This window comes from Tribolium madens, unplaced genomic scaffold (genome assembly GCF_015345945.1).
Source record: "Tribolium madens isolate multiple individuals breed KSU strain unplaced genomic scaffold, Tmad_KSU_1.1 Scaffold_20;HRSCAF=117;Tcas5.2_LG4, whole genome shotgun sequence".
In the NCBI taxonomy this organism is placed as follows: domain Eukaryota; kingdom Metazoa; phylum Arthropoda; class Insecta; order Coleoptera; family Tenebrionidae; genus Tribolium; species Tribolium madens.
In genome coordinates this window covers 9,949,749-9,969,390 of record NW_025400985.1, presented here as the reverse complement: position 1 = coordinate 9,969,390, position 19,642 = coordinate 9,949,749, and the positions used below count along the sequence as shown (strand labels likewise).

The following is a 19,642-nucleotide window of genomic DNA, read 5'->3' as shown; positions in this document are numbered from 1 at the left end:
TTCTTATAATATTCGGTATTAATTTGGCTGGGTTAGAGTGAAAATGTTGATTAAAATTTTCATGGCGGGAAATAATTGAATTTGAAAGATTATGAAGAATCATGGCTACAAACAAATCACTGAGATCATATGTTTGGGTGGCATAAAATGGTGTGCTCTTGAACCTTTTGTGGAAAGTGGTATAGTTTTTTAACTTTTTTAGTGATAAGGTAACAATATAAATCAAGTTTTAATTTCGATTAACATTGCATGGTGAATTATCTATCGACTTTCTTAGTTTTTACCGTGTGTTAGTTAAAATCTACTTAAAATAAAAGAAAATGCATTCTCACATTCACGTTGTTGTATATTTGTAATGGCCGAAATTTGACCTATATTATTGAAATTAATCTGTTGCTAGCACCATGTGCTTCGGTTGGATTTATCATTTGGCTTGAGTAATTGTTAAGTATTGATTTATTCAGGTTTTAGTCAACGATTTGGAAAATATTTCGTTTTCAGTAAATTGGGTTAGGAAATTCCTTGTCCACGTATTGCGCTTTTTTACCACTAAATTTGGACATCACAATGGTGATTGAAAAAATAAAAGACAAAGAAGCGTTGACCATGCCAAAAATTCGATTGTTTATGATCAAATATAACCGAATTTGCTTGATAAATCTGTAACTAAGTAGTCAACAAACAAAATTATAAAATTGTGCTTTTTGCTCCAGCTTTGGGGCTTTCGAATGTGATCTTAAAATGGTCGTTCATCAGCCGTCTGCGATAAGCAATATTGTAAAATTTGATTTCATAACTTGTTTATCTGCATTATGAAAAATAAAGTTGGCAATCGTGTTATTCACGTAAACAAAAATGAAATTAAATCAACAGTCATTTTATCCTTTTCAGGGACTGATTTTTGAATAATAATAATACGCAAAAATCCACTGAAAGCCCAATTAACTTTTACGTAACGAATTATATGCATGCTTAGTTACTATTTTCAAAGGTAAACTTCATTACGTCAGTTTCTCATGGGTTGCCATGGCAACGGTGACGCTGTGGGTCAGCGCGTTAATCCCCGACGGACGTCTCGCGTCGGGTTGATGCGAGCGTGAGACGTTCCGATGGCGAGTAGGCGCGGGAGTCTGGGATGCATTTAGAACGGGGTAACTATGACAACCTTTCGTAGCTAAATTGTAAAGAGATGTGCATGTGATGTCTATTCGAGTAAATCCAAGACATCTTCGGGTGTTAACTCCTCGCAAAATGTAAGAAATCCCAGAAGAATACCCCGGTTTCATGTCGTTGCTAGATCAGTATTGAGATGTTTTCGCGATGAACTGTTGGCATCGTCTTTGCTGCGATAAAAAGCTTTTTCGCTTATCACTGATGTTATTTTATCTTTTTACGTAAGTGTGCGAATGTGTAAATTTGGATCGATATCTTTTATTTTGCTTGTTGTTTTCAATGTGGAGAGAATGAAAAATTCGGTTCGAACCTTCCAATTTTCAATTTGCCCCTTAAGCATCTGCCCCTAGTTGTCTCTATGTTGTCTCAGTGCATGGGAATTTTCCGAAATCGTAAAAATCATTTCTGTAATTAACTATTCAAGGTGAGCTCTCAGTATTGAGCTTCTGGCGCCTGAATAATTTTTGTGTCGTCAGGAATCGAAGTTATGATAAAACAACTTGTTAGTAAGTAAATAAAAAATTGTAACAAAACGGGTGTGTACTTGAAATATTTTAGTGTTATTTATATTATTATTCAGCAACATTCTGGTTTTACTCACTTTGTCACAAAAAAAGTAATCAAATATCTTATAATTACTTTGCACTAAGAACTCATTTTTTTAACGTTTAGTTCGTTTCATACTCCTTTCACGATAATTATGATGATGTGGTTAAAATCGTTATTAATAAATGTGAAAGGATGCGATAGGAAATTGTATCGTTTTGTTCGCAACTATTTATTTACTTGGTCATTTGGTGTTTTGTCACTTTGTTTCAGATAATAAAACCTAGATAATGAATGGCGGTTTGGTTAATAAGCACACAAGGCCATGGTTTATTTAGATTTTTTTTCTTTTATTGCGAAAATCTCTCGGTTGATTGAATGTTTAATACAATTCACAAATAATTTTTTTCCGATTACATTTTTTCATGTATTAATCTTATACAGGGTGCGTCAGAACTCGCGCCCCAGAGAAAAATTTCAAGTAAGATAAGACACCAGGAACATGGAAAAAATGTTTAAAATAAACTATCTGTCAAAAAATTTTGACACTTATTTTTTCACATTTGACATTTTTTTATGTCTATTTAATGATACTGATGATCTAGTATATGTTTTTTTACAATTATTTAGTAAAGGTACAAAAATTTTGCCAATAAAAGCCACAAATCACATTAAACAAAGTTACAATTTTAAATACATCTTCCTTATTTCTTCTTCTAATAGCCTGTAGCAAAAAAACTTCAAAAATTATTTTTCTGACAGAAATAAATGGAGTCAAAGTGCAAAATTTAAACTCATAACTTCGAGGTTTTTATAAATAATTTTTTTTTAACATTTTTTCCATGTTCCTGGTATCTTACTTTATATGGCATTTTTCTCTGGGGCGCGAGTTCTGGCGCACCCCTGTATGGTTGGCGCAGTTTTTGTGTACATTTATGAAAGTTTATGAAAGCTCTGAAAGTTATCATTACATATAATCAAAAATTTAATCATCTGTGATTTATTGACATTATGTAGATGTATGTCATTGGCTTTCTTTAAGGAAATTTTATGGTTTGTAGAATAATCTATTAAAAACAAATTAGTTGTAAAGAGCTGCGAAATGACGCTATGTGCTTCTTGGTGTTTTAAACGTGAAGAACCAAGAACTTAATTCAGAATATAATCTAAAAAAAAATGTTAAGTAAGAAAATAACAATTTTTATTTCTTATTTTTTTGAAGCTGGTAAATAATAGTAATTATCTACTAGTAGGAAGGAAATAGTATATTAAAGAACAAGTGTTATAAGGGTTGATTTGGCGCACGAACCCCAAGTTATAAAATGAGCCGTAGGCGAGTTACGCCCCCTTTTTTCTTATTTTAATAAAAAATATATATATATTTTTGTCGTGTAGAGAATTTTGTCTTAGTTGGTATCGGTTGGTAACACTCGGCGCCCACCTGATTTTTAGAATCATTTCTGACATCTGTCATTGTAAAAATTTACAAATTATTAGTTATTAGTGTTACAACATAATAATAATAAATAAAATATGAGCTAACAGAATTTAGTTTGCACTCCTCCCGAAATTCACGAAATTGCCGAAGTAACAACACAAAATTTGTTACCTGACAAGTCAGAACCGGCATACAAAAACTAAATAACCCTAAATTCATTAAAGTACAGTGTGCTTTTATAGATAGCCATAAACGACTCCTACTGATAGACGTTAATAAACGTATTATAAACGCAAATCAGAAAAAATACATTATTCAGTAAGGTGGAGAACATCAATTTCTCAAGAATCAAACACGATATACAAAGGTGTATTGCAAAAAATTGCAACCACATATTCTAGGTCGACAAATAATATTAATAAAAAAAATATATTTAGAGACGTGCCCATACGCACACCACTGGAGAGAGTAAAACAAATAACTGCCGTAAAATAAGCGCTTCAATGGCTCACAAAGCCTGAAAAATGAAAATAAATAAATGTTTGAAAGCAAAAGTTTGGATGTATGAGAATTTAATCGTGAAATGAAAAGTGGGATTTTTAAATAAAATTTGAGAAAAATACGTTTCTATTACAATTGTAAATCAACAAACAGTTGAAATAATTCATACTTCTAATTACTAAAATAGAAAACTTTCTTATCTGCGTTTCGAGTTATATTATTGTTATTATTATTTGTACTTTAATTAAATGCTTTACCGTTTTTGCGCCACATCTCGTTTTTGGCTCGAAAATGTGACACAAACCGATCGAAGGTCGAAATAAAACTAAAAATTGAATACGTAATTCCACTTCAGCCGAAGTGGGCAAAAAATTTTTCTAAAAGGTTTAGAAAGAAACAAGTGACTTGTTTTCGGGCTCATTTGTTGAGAAAATAATATATTTTTTCTACGACCTAATTTTGACAGATGACAAGTCTCGGGCAATAACTTCCACCTGTGGGAGAAAAAAATACAACTAACTATTTCATAACTACATCTACTAAGTACCCTCTTTGGTTTTCGACTTTGAAAAGTTGATTTTTGCGATTAATTTTTTTGAGATAAACAGTAATTTTACCAAAACTAGAAGTCCCGGAAAATAAAGAAGAGAGCACAACTTTAGAGATATCATTTTTGGCTTTTTTTCACACAGCAACTTAAAAAAGTTAACTTAAAACACGCTATTTTTTCCCTATCTTATATTATTAGCCGCCCTAAGTTATATCACTAATTATTTCTCATTTGTTCCACCTGAACAGTTATGGAATTAAAATTTCGGGTAGTAATTTTCTGTCCACTGTAAACTACCTTTTACTGTCATCATGACTGACATTTGACAATTAAACTTTTCTGTCAGTGACGCTATTTTTTAAGTCAAAATGACATAAATATGACAAAAGTAAAAAATGAGGTTATTAATGTAAAGCTTGTTTTAGAGTTTACATTGTGAAAATGACAATACTGCCCGAAATTTTAATTCCCCAACTGTACATATGTATGGAAGCTTAGCTAAGTGTTAAACTAGTTCCGAAACATTAATAAAAACCAATTTGAACTTCAATTCATCACTAACTCCTAAATATTTGTAAAAATTGTAAAATATCACCAATAATAATTATTATTTAACTGTGTCAAGTTTTTTGCAATGTAACGCAACACCGCTTACAAATAAAACTCCAAGGTGTTTTACTCACCGGCCCCTTTTTATAATTGTTTCAGTAATTAAAGTACAATGTCTCCCGAACGATCAAATTCACCTCAAGATGAAGCAGTAATGACACCAAAGATGTCAGTACCAGCAAGTCCCGTCGCAGGGACACCCATACGCGAAGCCCAATCGCCCATATCAATTCTTTTAGCAGTGGCTCAAAGTCAAAGCAGGAACGGTGATGATGACCTCACGAGTCTCTCATGGCTGCACGAAAGAGACCTTTTGAAAGGTACTCTCAACTCTCTTTTCCAACAAAATAAAAATTTTTGCTTTAGGAATGAACATAAACCCGTCACCGTCAAACAGTGTCAATTCTACACCAGTGAAATATAGCAATAGTCTCTTGTCAGATCAATTCCCGACTAGTGATTACGTTGATGATTCTTCCATATCAGCGGCTGACTCGTCGAGTAGTTCGTTAAATTCGCCTGTTCCTTACATAAATGGCACTTCTCAAAGGAACAAACATCCACATAATGTCCCTTATGACCCTTTAGTTCACACAAACAACAAGCCGCCGTATTCGTTCTCTTGTCTTATCTTCATGGCGATTGAAGATTCCCCTCAGAAAGCCCTTCCAGTGAAGGAGATCTACGCCTGGATCTTGGAACATTTTCCATACTTTAAGAACGCCCCAACCGGCTGGAAAAACAGCGTCCGGCATAACTTATCCCTCAACAAGTGTTTCCAAAAAGTGGAAAAAGCCCCGGTAACTGGTCATACCAACCCTTGAATTTTCTAACTGTTTTTTTTAGAACCTGGGTAAAGGTTCTCTGTGGACCGTCGACCAACAGTACAAACCCAACCTAATCCAAGCTTTAACTCGATCACCTTTCCACCCCTGTTCCACCCTCGACCCTTCCACCTACTTCAATAACAATAACAAAAGTAATTTAACTCCTGAAAAAAGCTCAATGTCGCGCTTGCCTAACCCCGAATTATATCCTTACCTTTCAAGGAAACTAGCTTCAGCCGAGCTCAACAACAGACATATTAAATCGGAGGCCTCGGATGAGTCTTTGGACGCCGTTGACGCAGCTGCAGTGATGTTAAGCCTAAAAAACGGTCCCCGCTATCGCCAGAAGAAGGAAAAAGCTCTTTGCTGCCAAGTCATAACGACTTCGCCCAGCCAGGATCACACTTACAGTGCCGCCGACTCGGTCGATCCTTTAGGCACCGACGAGGCTTTCGAAAGCGACGACGAACGGTAAATCTGGCCAGCAACAATGCTTTAATATTTTTCAAAGGATGTTTAGGGTTGTCAAGAGTCGTACTTGTCGAAAAATCGATTTTGAAGATGAGGAGGAACGGAAGATTAAAGAAGGGGCGGAGACTCTTCTTAACTTGGCAGGGATCACGACAAGGAAAAGATACAATTCGCAAAGTTTGGATTATGAACCGTATAAAAGGATCAAGCTGTCGCCGCAATACGACATTAATGATAACGAGGCGAACGAGCGACCAACGCCCTTCAAACCGCGACTCTTGAGAACAAAGAAGAAAGAAGGTAAATCGAAAATTTTGTGTAACAATAATAACGACGAGTGGGTTAAACACCGGCGCGAGTTGGAAATAAACCAACATAGGTAATCAAACGCCCGGTAATTAGACGAGTATAACGTAATTTTATCTAATTTGAAGTCTTCTAATGCTGTTATTGTAATTTTAATATATTTTATGTTTTTGTTTACATTTATAAAATATGAAGAGTAACTATGTTAGGATTGTTTTTAGAAGTGTTACTGACTGAAAATTATGATTTTTGCATAACAGTTTCAAGGAAATTGCTGCACATGTTTTTTCTACAAGCGGAGCTTGGTTTTCGAGGTAAAAAATAGTTTGTTGTATAATTCGTGTCATTATTTGTTTTAATTGTAACAAAATACTCTTTACAAGTGTATTGGAGCTGTTATAACATTTTGTATCAGGTTCATCACCAAATATTAATTTATTTTAGAAGTAATTTTCAAGTCAAATGAAAACTATGAAAGTGCAAGATTTCGATTGCTAATTATTCTTATAAAGGAAATTTTATCTAAATGAATTAATTTTAATGTTGTTACCAAAGTAGGTATAAATAGTAGTTAAGTGGGGAAGTAATTTATATATTGATTTTAGATAATTATGTTGTTTTATTTATTTATTTTCATATTTAAACTGTTGTTAATTTGTCTTAAGATGAATGTAGTTTCGAAAATGATGTTCCACGCTGAAATTCGTTGTAATTTTTCTTATGTTGGGGCATTTTGGTGTTTTGTATCTGGTCATTTCATTGAAAATTACGAAGTTAAGCAATAAAAGTGTATCAGTAATAGGGAATAAGAAAAAATCGTTTTAGAATTTTCCTATTGCTACAAGTTGGGTTTATAATCATTGAAAGTAGAGTAGCATAAATATATTTTTTCTATTTCCCGTGATACATACATGCTCTTCCTATTGTATATAAAGATTCGAAACAATCATAAATGTTTCAAAAATGTGTGTGCGTTTCAAAGCTATTTTCCTATTAATCTTATCATTCAATTTCTTCAATTATTCAAAAAGAAAACATTTATTGTATTTTTGGCCGTCTTCCGAATCGGTGCGAAATTGAATGAATAAGTGCGATACTTGATTTTGTTAGTTTAGAATGTGAGAATTCTAAATATCTTATAGCAATACCAGTTTTGCCTGATCTAGTAAATAATACTCTATGCTTTGCCAATATTCTTGGCTTTGGTATGTATTTTTAAGATTCTATGTGCCAAATCGTTTTGTACTTTTATTGCAGTAATCATTACTGGCAATATTTTTTGGCGCCTGTCTTCCAATTTTATAAAATAGGTCTTCAGACAAACTTTCCATATTTACAATTTTTATCACGTTTAGACTTTTTTTAACTGTGTTCGAGTTTATTCAAAAATTATTAGTGTGCTTTTCACTTTTTTGATTTTTAAACTAATTTAACACGTTTGCGGATATTTTACTTTATTGTTATGACCATTTATTTGTACCTTTACTTTATTCAAATAAATAAAACGGCTGATTTTAACCCATATGTCCTATCATACCCAAAACCTCACCACTCAGAGGTAGACACAAGATGAAGGAAAAGTATGGAAATAAGTGTTTTTTGCTTTTAGAAACAAAATGATTGGTGAGACAAAGTGCTACAAAAGTGAACTTTTTAGAGATTATGCCTTGTTTTTTTTTAATGGCTATCCACTGAAAACTTTGGATTCTATTTACATGGACAGTTGTGTTTACTGTGATGCTTTTAATCATTAACTTATTTAAATGCTTTGGTTTAATTATTTTGAAAATTTAGGCACAGAGAGCAAATATAAAAAAAAATGTGAAAAGGTAGTTAATTAATGCATTAGAATTTTTGCATCCTATTGTTTTTGTGCAAACTCTTGTTCATTAGCAACAATTAATTTTTAAATCACATTTTGTGTTTGTTGTAAAGTTGAGAATATAGGCTCCGGAGAATATACGATTTTGAGAATTCTAGTTTAACCAACCAGCAACGTTATGCAACCAGTAATACATCTTGTAACAATTTTTCTCAAATTGAAGCTTAAATTAAATTTTGCGGAACTTAGACAAAAAAATCTAATTATTTTATAGTTCTTATTATTCACCAATTAATTCGTTGCATGTTTATGCAATAAAAGCTTGGTTTATTTTTTTTTTGTTCACATTGTACTTTTAGAAGTGGAATTTTTAAATATTCGAGTGATGATTCACTAAATTTATTTATCAGCTGTGCTTATCAGTTCTTCTTCCTCCGAGAGAATTCGTCTTAGCAATACTATAAACTATAGCATTTAACCTTGTTTTTTTAACAGGCTTCTTAATTAGAATAGGAATTGGTACTTTATAAAATGGCTAATATTTTTCAGTTTTTTACAAAGCGACTGAATGTATCTAGTCATTTTTTAAATGGTAAATATTAAAAAACATTTTACAATAAGATAAAAACTGATTAGGGATTTATAATAAGCCTAAATTTTTTTATTGTAAAAACCCTGCATTTATTTATTCATTCATTTACAATTTGCCCAGTTGTTTTTAAAATGACTAGGCGTTTTATAAAACGACTGAATTTGTAATTAGCCTACGACATACATATAAGAGACACAAATAGGCATTTTTACTTGTATTAGGTGCCTGACGATGTACAGGGTGTTTCACGTAATTGCACGAGACCTGTGCCTGTAAGATGCAATCAATAACACATATTCCGATACGAACTCGATTACAAATTTTGAAAAATTGGATAATCTTCTAGTTTGTTCACCCTTTCAAAAATTACAACGTTTTTTAGTTAAACGGTGATTAGTTTGACAACTACTGTCATGGGTTTCCAAAAATTAAATAATTAAATGTGTATTTTTTGTATGTATAGTGTTTTGCGACTTTTGTATATTTGGGTGCGTACATTAAGCGTAAGCCTCGTAAAGTTATGTGAAACACTCTGTATATACGTGGTATATACGTGCATGTACAACGTGACTCTTTCAACTTTTAGAATCGCTATATCTCAGGAATGGAGATTCTTAGAAAAAAAGTATATGGACTAATTTTAAGATCTATATAATTTTTGTCTGGGCTACTTTTTTAATAAAACTTACGTTTTCGAAAAAAAATCAAAAATCCTCAAATTTTGACCTTTGACCCCGAATAACTTTTTTAGCACACATGGGATCGATGGGAACTTTTGACACTTTATTTATAATAGTGTACCCAAGGTCTCCACCAAAATTTAGCTCTGTCGGAATTTTTGTTATTTGAAATGTCTATTTTGACCGGACTATTCCTAAGATAATTAAAGAAAAAGCATTAATAGATTATTAAGAATTTTGTTTTTACAGAGTGGAAAATTTTGTTTTTACTTTTATACTCGTAGATTATTCTTAAAATAAAAAAAATAATTTTTTTTTTCAAACCTTTTCATTCTCAAATTTTTTGCTTAATTTACGTGTTTGAAGTTGTAAAGTCTGTTTTTTATTATTATGCGTGTGGATCAATTAATCATTCAAAAGACGTACCAAATAGCTAACTCTTTTCAACATTTGTAAACAGCCTTGTTGCTCTCTCGCTAATAGTTATACCCTCTATATCATCATAACAATCGTAATTCAAGCCCTACAAAATTCCTAATGCCAAGGAGAAGCTTTAATTTTTGACTTTAGTACCAAAATGTCAGAAGCTGTCAAATGTCAAAAACAGACGGAGGTCATGTCGTGGTCTTGATTCACACTACCCCCACCAGCAAATAAATAAAATAGACTGTATTTATGATACAACACAAATAAATATAATATTTGACCCAGCAAAAGAAGAAGAAACCATTTGGCAGACATTTGACATAATTTGCTGACAAATAATTTCCACAACCTTTGCACTCCACACACGTAATATCATGTTGCTGATTTTGCTGAGATTGCTGAGATTAATGTAAGAAAAACCTTGTAATTTTTTTTACAAAAATTACAGCTTTTTATTTTCAGTTGTTTTTATTCGATTATTAAATCACAAAACAGTAATAAAGTTAAACAAAAAATAACAAAATTGAAATAAAATCTACAAAATTCAACAAAAAATGCCTAACACATTAGAACACAATGAAAAAAAAAAGGAACCAAAAACAATTTTTTTCACTTTTTTAATAGCAAAATCTCCAGTAATATCAGTTACGTCTATCAATTTGATTTTCGATACTAATTATAGCAAAATCTGATAACCTTTCTTGTGACATACTGGACCTTAAATCATTTTTTACAATTTTTGTTTGCGATATTAAAGGCGAGAAAGAAAAAAAAATTTAGTTATTATTTTATTAATTGGTATTTTATGGCTAATTTTAAGCTTTTTTTCATGATTTTAATGCATTTCATCATAAAAAGAACTAAGAAAAATAAAGTAAATTAAATAATTAATTGATGTTCAATTGTAAAATTACTTATTCAGTCTACTATTAGGTATAGTGTTTTTAAAAGAAAAGTGCAATTTAATCGGCATTTTTGATGTTTTTGATTACCTACAGTATGAAAAAAAAATTATTGAAATATTCAACATTTTTTACTCCAAAGAATCAAACATAAACACAAAAATTGTATCTTATATTTTGTTCTTATGGAATCAACACTCACTTACTTTATTATTTTCCTAATTGATTTTGTATTGTATTTTGTAATACTGGTTTGGATGTCTTTTTTTCGTCGAATAAGATCGAAAATTTTGCCACAAAGTGGATGTTTTTGATCTATTTTAAATTTATTGCATTATATTACGACCATGGCATTTATTTGGATCATAAGCCATGTCTTTAGTGGCTTGGAAGTAATTGTGAATCCATCTGTATTAAGGGGGTGTATATCGAACAAGACGTCTGACCTATATTTGCATAATTTTGTGTGATATTTTGGACTCTTCATGTAAACACTATTCCTATAAAAGCGAGAGTTTTCGTCGAAAATGATAGTTCACAAACTACTTCCAGCAACAAAAGTAAGTTATTTGTTCTAAAATACCAAAGACTAATAGTGTTTTATCAGATGGACAAACGAGTACTACTCTTCTTTTTCTTAATTAACATCATATACGTCTGGTCTTCCCCCCACATGGTCCACTTGATGAACAAACGCGAAATTTTCTGTGGCACGAAACTAGCTGAGACTTTAGCTATGCTTTGTAAAGGGAATTATTACTCTCCAAACCCAAACCCTACTAAAAAGTCGAGTAAGAATGTAGAATTTTTGTTACTTGTGTAACAGTGTTTTTCAGCCAATGATATCTTCGCTTACAACGAATACGACGAGTACTTCCCCAACGAAAGCGACGACGAAAATCAAATCGACTTCCCATTCCTTCAAAAAGAATCGGTAAATTCCTTTTTACCAATCAGATTTCGGAGAACCAGAGTTGGCATTGTTGACGAATGTTGCCGGAAACCCTGCACTCTCAAACACTTGAGTTTGTATTGTGGACAATAACTTAATTAGAAATATTAGTACTCGTAGTTACTCTAAAAAAATATGATGTTTTTTGTAAAAGAAATACACGATGTTGCATACACTTTGCTTTTTTATTTAAACGATATCACTTGTTTATGGATATTTACAATGATAAAGAATTATGTAAGATTATTTAGTTTGGGTGAAGCGATGTCTAAACAATATTTACAAATTGTTGCTTATTTCATGACTTTTGTCAATTTTGTAGGTAAGTAAAGATTTAATTTTTAAAATCCGAAAATGCTTTCTAGGCAATTAGCATCTTAATGGCGACTTTGGCAACCAAACATTTTTTCTTTGATTGTCAATTTCATTTAGAGGATTATTACATTATGGTGTTTGGTTTTGTGACAATATCTACTGCAATTATGTTATTGTTTGGTACCCTTAAGGTCGGTTCAAATTTCTGATTACAACAATCAAACAATTATTTACAGTCTATGCCAATCTGGATTTATTTATATTTAGTGGTAGATTCCACTTGTCTCTTTTTTATGACTGTTGTTATGTTGGTTCTGTGGCCACCGTCACTGGGTTTTTTTGCTGGTAAAGGCAATTTCAGAAAATTTGTTAATTCTCCTTTATTTATTTTAGTTTTTTGGTGTGGACAAAGTCTTGTGTACAGTTTTTACAAGTATGTGATTGATTCTAAAGATAGCAATACATATATGATGGTCGAAAATGTTACCATAATCTGACTAGGGTAACTTACCTCCAAGAGAATCAGCTGAGATGGCTCCTACTTCTAATTTTAATAATACAAAAATAATAAAAACTGACTGTTTTGCGTTTATTTACTAAATTTTATTTTTAAATTAAATTAATTCTGGAGACAGAAAAATGAGGAACTGAAGTTTTCTGACCGATTCGGCGTGTAATACGAAATCTAATTTATGGCCAAGGTTGTTCAAAAATAGCTTGTCAGCAACAGCATCGCGACTCAGTTTTACTATGATTCCTGTTGTGTTTCACCCACGCCCGTTTTGTGCAAATTGGGACGGGACCAGACTCACAAAAATACTTCCAAAGCATGTGTTTAAAAATAAATAACTCTTGACAGATTAAAAATTCAGTGTAAACAATGTCGGCTTCTTGTAGTTGCTTGAAGTTGTGTTCAGTTGTGGTTGCTTTATCGAACCTTGTAAGTGTTTTTTTTTTTCAGTTTGTTTAATCCTTGATTCAACTTTTCAGATCTTGGGGTTGTACATTTTGGTCGAAGGAAGCTTATTATTATCGAAATATTTAAACAACGATGCCGACGTGACGGTAGGTTTCGTCGTGGTAGATTTCCAAATGGCCTCGTTTCTTATTTTTGTTGGACTGTTATTATTAATAGGTATAATAAAGGTTAGTTTGGAATTTTTGCGCTTTTCAACGCTAACTTTTCAATTTTAGGGAAGAGAAAAACACATTTCGTTGTATCTCTTGTTGAGTTCTTTGATTTGGTTTATTATAACAATGTTGGCGGTTAGTTATATGATTTTTTATAACACAACAGGGATGACTGCCTCTGTTGAAATACTTCACAGTATGGAAAACAGCTACACGACGGCAACACCAAAACCAAAAGAAACTGTTCCGATGGAAAAAGCTGTGGGTTTTTCGCTTGGATTGATTGCGATTTGGTGTGGGCAGTTGGGAGTTTATAAATTTCACGATCAAGTTATTGAAAAAAATGTGATCAATGCGGGCCAAAGCTACGTCAGTTCTGCCATTTACAGCAGCTGAGAGGAGACCAACTTTGGGGTATTCTCCAATTTGGATTCATTTTTGTTTTAAAAACTTATTAACAAAAGTTTAAGTTTTCTGTCTAACTTAGGTGAAGGAAAAAAAAACAAGAGGATTTTTCTTGTTGTACTAAAACACTTTTATCTGCAAACGTCACAAAAATGACCACTTTTATGACTAATAAATGTCACAAGTAAAAGTTTTACCTCTCAGCCATGGAATAAAAATTTCATTTTTGCGCCTAAGCGTTTTTACTTTTACCATGACATTACTGACATTTACCATTGTTGTTTCTGTTTTGTCTTTTTTGCTGCTTCAGCACTTTCTGGAGAGGTACATTGTAGATTATCAGCATTCGATATTTTCCACTACTGACTGCACTAGTCATCCACTAGTTAAATTAATAAACACTTAACGATACTGATGCGTGATGTTTGGATGTTTATTTATAAGCGTTATGATTTCATTACTTGTCAAAGTATCCTGATTATTTTGTTCATTTACTTCCCAATTATAGTTGCTCTTTACTCTCGCGAATAACATAGTATATGTTATTTGCAGTAAAAGTGTCCAGCTGAATTATTCGCCTCACTATGTTTGGAAAAATAAATCCATCGGCATCGCCACATAAACTATCACTTTTACTCTTAATAACATAATATACTATTACAGTTAGTTTATTACAGTTTTTTAACGGTATATCTGAATTTTCAAATATCTTAAAAATATTTGAAAAAAAAAAAACAAGAACATGCATAAATTTTTCTGCTAAATAATTAATAAAAAGTTCAATTTAGTCCTGGATATGTTAGAGTATATTTTTTCTTGTCCTTATTATCTGAGATAAATCAATATATTAAATAAGAAAAGCGTCGCCTAACATCTCATATTTTTTATTATTAAAGATCTGTTGAATTTAATGTCTTATTTTACTTCAACTTTTGTCGTCATTGCTAGCAGAAGCTTATTTTAATGTTAAATTGTTTTTTTTTAATGAAATCGTAAAATGTATTTTTTAGATTCTGAACTTCTGATAAAAATTTATTGAATAAATAAAATATACTACGTGTTGATGATTTATGCAAGAAAGATTTTTCAAATAAAGAAATTTCGAAAATTAAGTATTTGTTTTATTTTTCAATTTTTTGTGTCTTGAAATGTGTATTGGTAGTTTTCCAAGCTTGTAGTCAATTTTGGTGTGATAAAAATTTATTTATAATTTTTGCTTGTAAATTTCCCTTTCTGAATTAAAGGAACAATAATTCGTTGCGTCTGCACGGTTTGACAGAGACGGGAAAAGCACTGAATAAGCGCCAAGAAGTTTTACGAGCGATAATAAAATGTTTGCAAAAAATTTAGTTCTGTGTCGGGTTTCTTAGACCTCCCTGGAATAAAATGTCGAAGACTTGCCGTCAGAAATTCGTCAAAATTGTTGTTTATTTTATGATTTTCAGTAATATAGTGAGTTTTCTTGTTGAGGTTTTACAATCACTCGTGGAATATTTTTAGGTGGGAGGATTGTGCAGTATAGTTACGAGGGGAATTGCTCCATTAAATGGTTTATTTTTAATGCTGGGTTTATTGGCGATTGCTGGTGGACTTGTATTGTTTGCGGGAGTTGTTAAGGTTGGCTAATGTTTTTCGCTATTTTACAATTAAATCAAATTTTTCAGGGCAACGATCGATTTATTCTCGTCTATCTTATATTAGCAATTATGGTAATTGCATTCACAACGGTCCTTATTTCGGTTTTAATTATACCAAAAGTGAAAGAAGTGAAAGGACACGTTTTTGTTATTGTCTACTTTCTTCTAATAATTTGGTGGCCCATCCTGTATTGCGTCTATTTATTTTACAAAGATCTTCTCAGTACTAAAACAACAACGTTTGAACTTCCTGTTGTTGAAATTCAGACAAGTGGTGAGAAATCTGACGGTGTTGTGAATGAAGAAACGTCAGAAGGCACATCAGTGTGATTGAAGTGATTTGTTATTTTTACTTTTATAAGCTTCTATAACGTGTTTTGTTTACATTCAAGACTGAATTATAAACTATCTCACTAATATTTATTTTCACAACCAGTAAATCGTTGTCCAGGTAAAAAATAACATTTTACCAACAAAGTTTTTACAAAAAATTAGTTTATTAGAAATTACGCTAGTAGATGTGTAAAAATAGAAAAGATCCTTATTCTTCGATACGAAAAAGAAAGAGAATCCGACTTGGCAAAATTTCAAACCCCGTTACCACTGTTTAAAATCAACAACAGTCAAAAATGTGCAAATATTTGAGGTGTAATTGCAGTAAAATTTGTGTTAATTACGGTGGAATAATCGATATTGTGAGTAGTTTTTGAAATCCTTCAATTAACCAATTTTTTTTACTTTTGAGGTGACAGGAATCATAATTTTCTGTTTGAAGGACTTTATTATTCCATCGTTTTATTCGGAAATTCACAATTATATTTTAATCGGAGTTGCTTGTTTTTTAATATTGAAGGGAACTTTTCTATTGCTGGTTTTAAGTTTGGTTAGTGCAAGAACTAAGTTTTACTAAATCTAAAAGTCTTTTTTTAGGGAAAACGGTTGCAAAACCTAGTTTTATGTTATTTGGTTGTTACCACAATATTTCTTTTATTGGCAAAAATTTATATAATTTATTGTGCTATTCAAAAGTTCCACGAAGTTGACGACAACTACTCACAATCACTTAAAATACACCACAATTACATACTTATCGTGACTTTTGCTCTTGTTTGTCCCACAATATTGATGCTAATGTGGCACATCCAACTCTATTTGTACCTGTTTTATCGATCATTATCTCGAAGGTAGTCGAATTTTGGCGCGATGTTTCTTAGAAATTTGGCACAAATTTTCTTTAGCGTCACACACTATCACGACAGATGTTAAATATTTAAAAATAAATTAGTGTGGCGCTGCTTACTTCGTAGTAGAACACAATGAATTGTTGTCACTCCAAAGTATGGGCTTTCATAGCTGCTGCTGTTAATCTTGTAAGTAGAAAATTGTCTTCTGTTATAGCAAAATGTGCCAAAATTGATATTTTAGCTAGTGGGAGGCTTCACTTTAGGTGGTTTTATTTATAAAGTAGTTGTTATAAAAAATGGACGAATTGGGTTTATCGTCATCATGTTTTTAATGAGCATTTTGCTAATTTATAATGGAATTCTGCTAATTGTTGGGATTGTTATGGTAAGACACTTTTTTATGATTCAGTATCACAATTAATTGTTTCAGGTGAATAAATATTACGTTTTGTTATATATAGTGCTAAACTGTATGAATTGGTTAGTACTGACTTTTGTGATAATTAAAGAAATTTCTTACAACATAGCATTCGCCGGATTTTTAATACTTGTGATTATTATGACGTGTTTAGATTTCGTTGTTTACAAATTTTATAAGCAAATGTGCAAATTAGAAATTAGTCGTAGAGACGCAGAAGCAGGCAGTAGTATGTGTAGCAAAAACTTATTTACAAAATAATTTAGAAAACTCAATTTTTGATATTTTGTTTGTAGAAAATTATAAACTAGACACTTGTTTTTTGTGTTTTATTAACCAACGAATTTTAAATAGACTCAAGTAGTTTAAAAATAGCTTTCAGTGTAATCGATTCCTCAGACAATTTTTTTTTTATTTTTAGACACAGACTGCAGTTTATTGAACCTTAATATTTGATTTTTTTAAACTTGTAAATGAATTTTTTTATGCGGCGAAAACAGTGAGCGACCTCTTCAGCAAACAACATGAACTGTTCCTTTTTCAGCATATTTTTACCCTAAAATTAGGAACAAGATTGTAATGATTAACATTGAAGCCACAGTTTCGCGTTTAAGGGTGTGTGCTTTTATTTTGGTATTCATAACACCGGTAAGTAACTTTAAATAATTATTTTTTAATGATTATTTTAGATTGCAGGAGCGTTATTGCTCATGGTGTCACTTATCCAAATTTTATTACATTTGAAAAGTGGATTATTTTTCTTCGATATTTACCAACTCACAGTTCCTCTTACTATTGGTGTAATTCTCATAATTAGTGGATTGTTATTACTTCTTGGTCTTATTCAGGTATTTTTTTATGATTATTTTTTAAAACATATTTTTTTTTATTTCAGGAAAAAGCAACCTGGATTTTTATTTATCTGACTGCAAGTAGTCCAAGTTTGGTTTATTTAATGTGTGAAGCCGTTTCGATGCAATTTTTAGATATTCATTTTAAAATTCCGATGGTCATTGTGGTGGGTTTTTTACTGTGTGACCAATTTTGTGTAATTATATTTTTTGTGATTATGATTAGGAGAAAACGAACTGAAAGCGTGGAACAACTAGTGGTATATTACAAATATGGATATTTAAATAGCACGTTTTCTAGTAGTTTTTCGTTAAGTGATATTAGTGTTTAAAAATAAATAGTTTTTGGAATATTTGGGGTTTGTCAGTTTTGGTGGATGCGCCGGGTAAAATTTTTAACTCGATTTTTTTATTCCGAAAATCGATAAACAACAGTTGCCAGAAAGAGATGACTGAAATTATTGGACAAAGCTTCCAAAGCGCCAAGAAGTCTGGCGTCTCATCCCACCCAATGAGATCTCTCAGTTTGACTCTTCCCCTGTACCAAAATGCCGAAACATTTTTGTGTTTGTATTAGTTTGAAAACTGGGGCTATAATTATGTCTTTTTTGAACCTCGTGAGTAAATTTTTTTGGAGAATATCAAATTATTGCAAATTTTAGTTAGAAGGGGCTGTGTTAGCCGTGTCGGCAATAATCGAACTTTCAGACCTGGAAGCCAAAGAAAAATTGGATTCCATGAGTGGGAAAGTAAACATTCTTGAAAAAATTTGCAACAAAACTGACTTTTGTAATTCCACGACTTTACATCATAAATATGGAAATGAAGTGTCAGGACTTGAGGGGCATGTAACTTTATTTTCAGTGTGTTTTGCAGTCGGGTTACTGTCGATGTTTAATGGAATTTTGCTTTTAGTCGGGATTATCAAGGTTTGTTACAAGTCGTCAAAACAGTTTTTATATTTTTTTTCTAGGCAAAGGAGAAATACGTTTTGTTGTATTTATTACTAGGTTCTGTAACTTTGTTTATCATAATTATTTATACTGGAATTTATATGTTTCGCAATGGAGTGCTTTTTCTCTTGTTTTGTTTTTCAGGTAAAGGCACATTTTTTACTTATTGTGACTCATTTATGTGAAATTTTAGTTTTTATGTGTTATGGACAAGTATTTATGTACTATTTCTACGAAGAAGTCGCCGAATATAATACAGTTAAATCAGGAGTTATTGAAATATCGTATAATGCTGATCCTAAAAGTTACGACAATTCTGCTGTTCTTGCAGATGGCATAATTGATAATACGGCTGTTTAATCAGGTTATTTTTACCCTAAATCACTTTTTTGTTGTTGCAATACAAAGGTTATGTGATCAAAATGGTTAAATACTAAATTTGACACTTTATTTTTGCTTTCAAATCCGTAGGGTAGATAAAATGTTTCAGCAAATTTAGAGAAATGTATCAATAATTGTTTGATTAAAACATAAAATACAAAGGGTGTTTTATTAGCTGTCAAATTGCAAAACAATGACTACATAATTAATAACATCTGAAATGATATTGAAAAAGGCTTTTCTGTCCACTGGTGATCCTTGTGGAAAGCGAATTTTGGGCGCCAAATGATTGACTTGGCTCAAAAATTGTTCCATGAGTTGTCTAATTTTTGGTATTGTTTCTTTACTCTGAATTCTATTTCGGCAGAGTTGTTCTGTTTTTTCAGCCTCTTGATTAACTCTGTCACACGAAAAAACAAGAACTACACAACCAACCTTAAAAAAATAATTTTTAACTTTTATTTAAATTTTTTACATTGCTTACAATTAAAAACTTGTTCCACAAGAGGTAGCAAATGGCTTCAGGTACATGAAAATTTAATCCTGATGACTTTAATAAATAAATGCAGTAA

General features: G+C 31.6%; 4 protein-coding genes across 19 annotated transcripts; all 4 read left to right on the top strand.

The window, feature by feature from the left end:
* The first annotated feature begins 119 nt into the window (after positions 1-119).
* Positions 120-7,030, top strand: LOC123004705 (forkhead box protein N3-like). Of its 5 annotated transcripts, none has more exons than XM_044398099.1 (5): positions 120-209; positions 4,917-5,137; positions 5,184-5,617; positions 5,664-6,115; positions 6,165-7,030. In XM_044398099.1, exons 2-5 carry the CDS (start codon positions 4,930-4,932, stop codon positions 6,496-6,498), a joined length of 1,428 nt encoding a protein of 475 aa, XP_044254034.1. In that variant the 5' UTR covers positions 120-209; positions 4,917-4,929; the 3' UTR covers positions 6,499-7,030. The 5 variants fall into 5 exon arrangements, with proteins under 5 accessions (XP_044254034.1, XP_044254029.1, XP_044254032.1 ...); XM_044398094.1 differs by having other exon boundaries at positions 6,156-7,030; XM_044398097.1 differs by having other exon boundaries at positions 143-179; positions 6,156-7,030.
* Positions 7,031-11,292: 4,262 nt separating this feature from the next.
* Positions 11,293-11,964, top strand: LOC123005448 (LIRP-like). Its single transcript, XM_044399208.1, has 3 exons — positions 11,293-11,403; positions 11,451-11,634; positions 11,680-11,964. The coding sequence occupies exons 1-3, from the start codon at positions 11,371-11,373 to the stop codon at positions 11,886-11,888; spliced, it is 426 nt and encodes a 141-aa protein (XP_044255143.1). The 5' UTR covers positions 11,293-11,370; the 3' UTR covers positions 11,889-11,964.
* Positions 11,965-12,056: 92 nt separating this feature from the next.
* On the top strand, positions 12,057-14,729 carry LOC123005229. Of its 2 annotated transcripts, XM_044398887.1 has the most exons (6): positions 12,057-12,113; positions 12,161-12,301; positions 12,347-12,455; positions 12,504-13,050; positions 13,101-13,256; positions 13,305-14,729. In XM_044398887.1, the coding sequence occupies exons 4-6, from the start codon at positions 12,991-12,993 to the stop codon at positions 13,635-13,637; spliced, it is 549 nt and encodes a 182-aa protein (XP_044254822.1). In that variant the 5' UTR covers positions 12,057-12,113; positions 12,161-12,301; positions 12,347-12,455; positions 12,504-12,990; the 3' UTR covers positions 13,638-14,729. The 2 variants fall into 2 exon arrangements, with proteins under 2 accessions (XP_044254822.1, XP_044254821.1); XM_044398886.1 differs by having other exon boundaries at positions 12,073-12,301.
* Positions 14,730-14,980: 251 nt separating this feature from the next.
* LOC123004690 lies at positions 14,981-19,225 on the top strand. Of its 11 annotated transcripts, none has more exons than XM_044398065.1 (12): positions 14,981-15,098; positions 15,147-15,263; positions 15,311-15,734; positions 15,787-15,978; positions 16,029-16,166; positions 16,214-16,653; positions 16,709-16,852; positions 16,898-17,533; positions 17,575-18,353; positions 18,399-18,665; positions 18,710-18,833; positions 18,883-19,225. In XM_044398065.1, the coding sequence occupies exons 9-12, from the start codon at positions 18,285-18,287 to the stop codon at positions 19,047-19,049; spliced, it is 627 nt and encodes a 208-aa protein (XP_044254000.1). In that variant the 5' UTR covers positions 14,981-15,098; positions 15,147-15,263; positions 15,311-15,734; positions 15,787-15,978; positions 16,029-16,166; positions 16,214-16,653; positions 16,709-16,852; positions 16,898-17,533; positions 17,575-18,284; the 3' UTR covers positions 19,050-19,225. The 11 variants fall into 11 exon arrangements, with proteins under 11 accessions (XP_044254000.1, XP_044253998.1, XP_044254004.1 ...); XM_044398063.1 differs by having other exon boundaries at positions 15,779-15,978; XM_044398069.1 differs by having other exon boundaries at positions 15,311-15,978; positions 16,214-16,467; positions 16,522-16,653.
* The last annotated feature ends 417 nt before the right edge of the window (positions 19,226-19,642 follow it).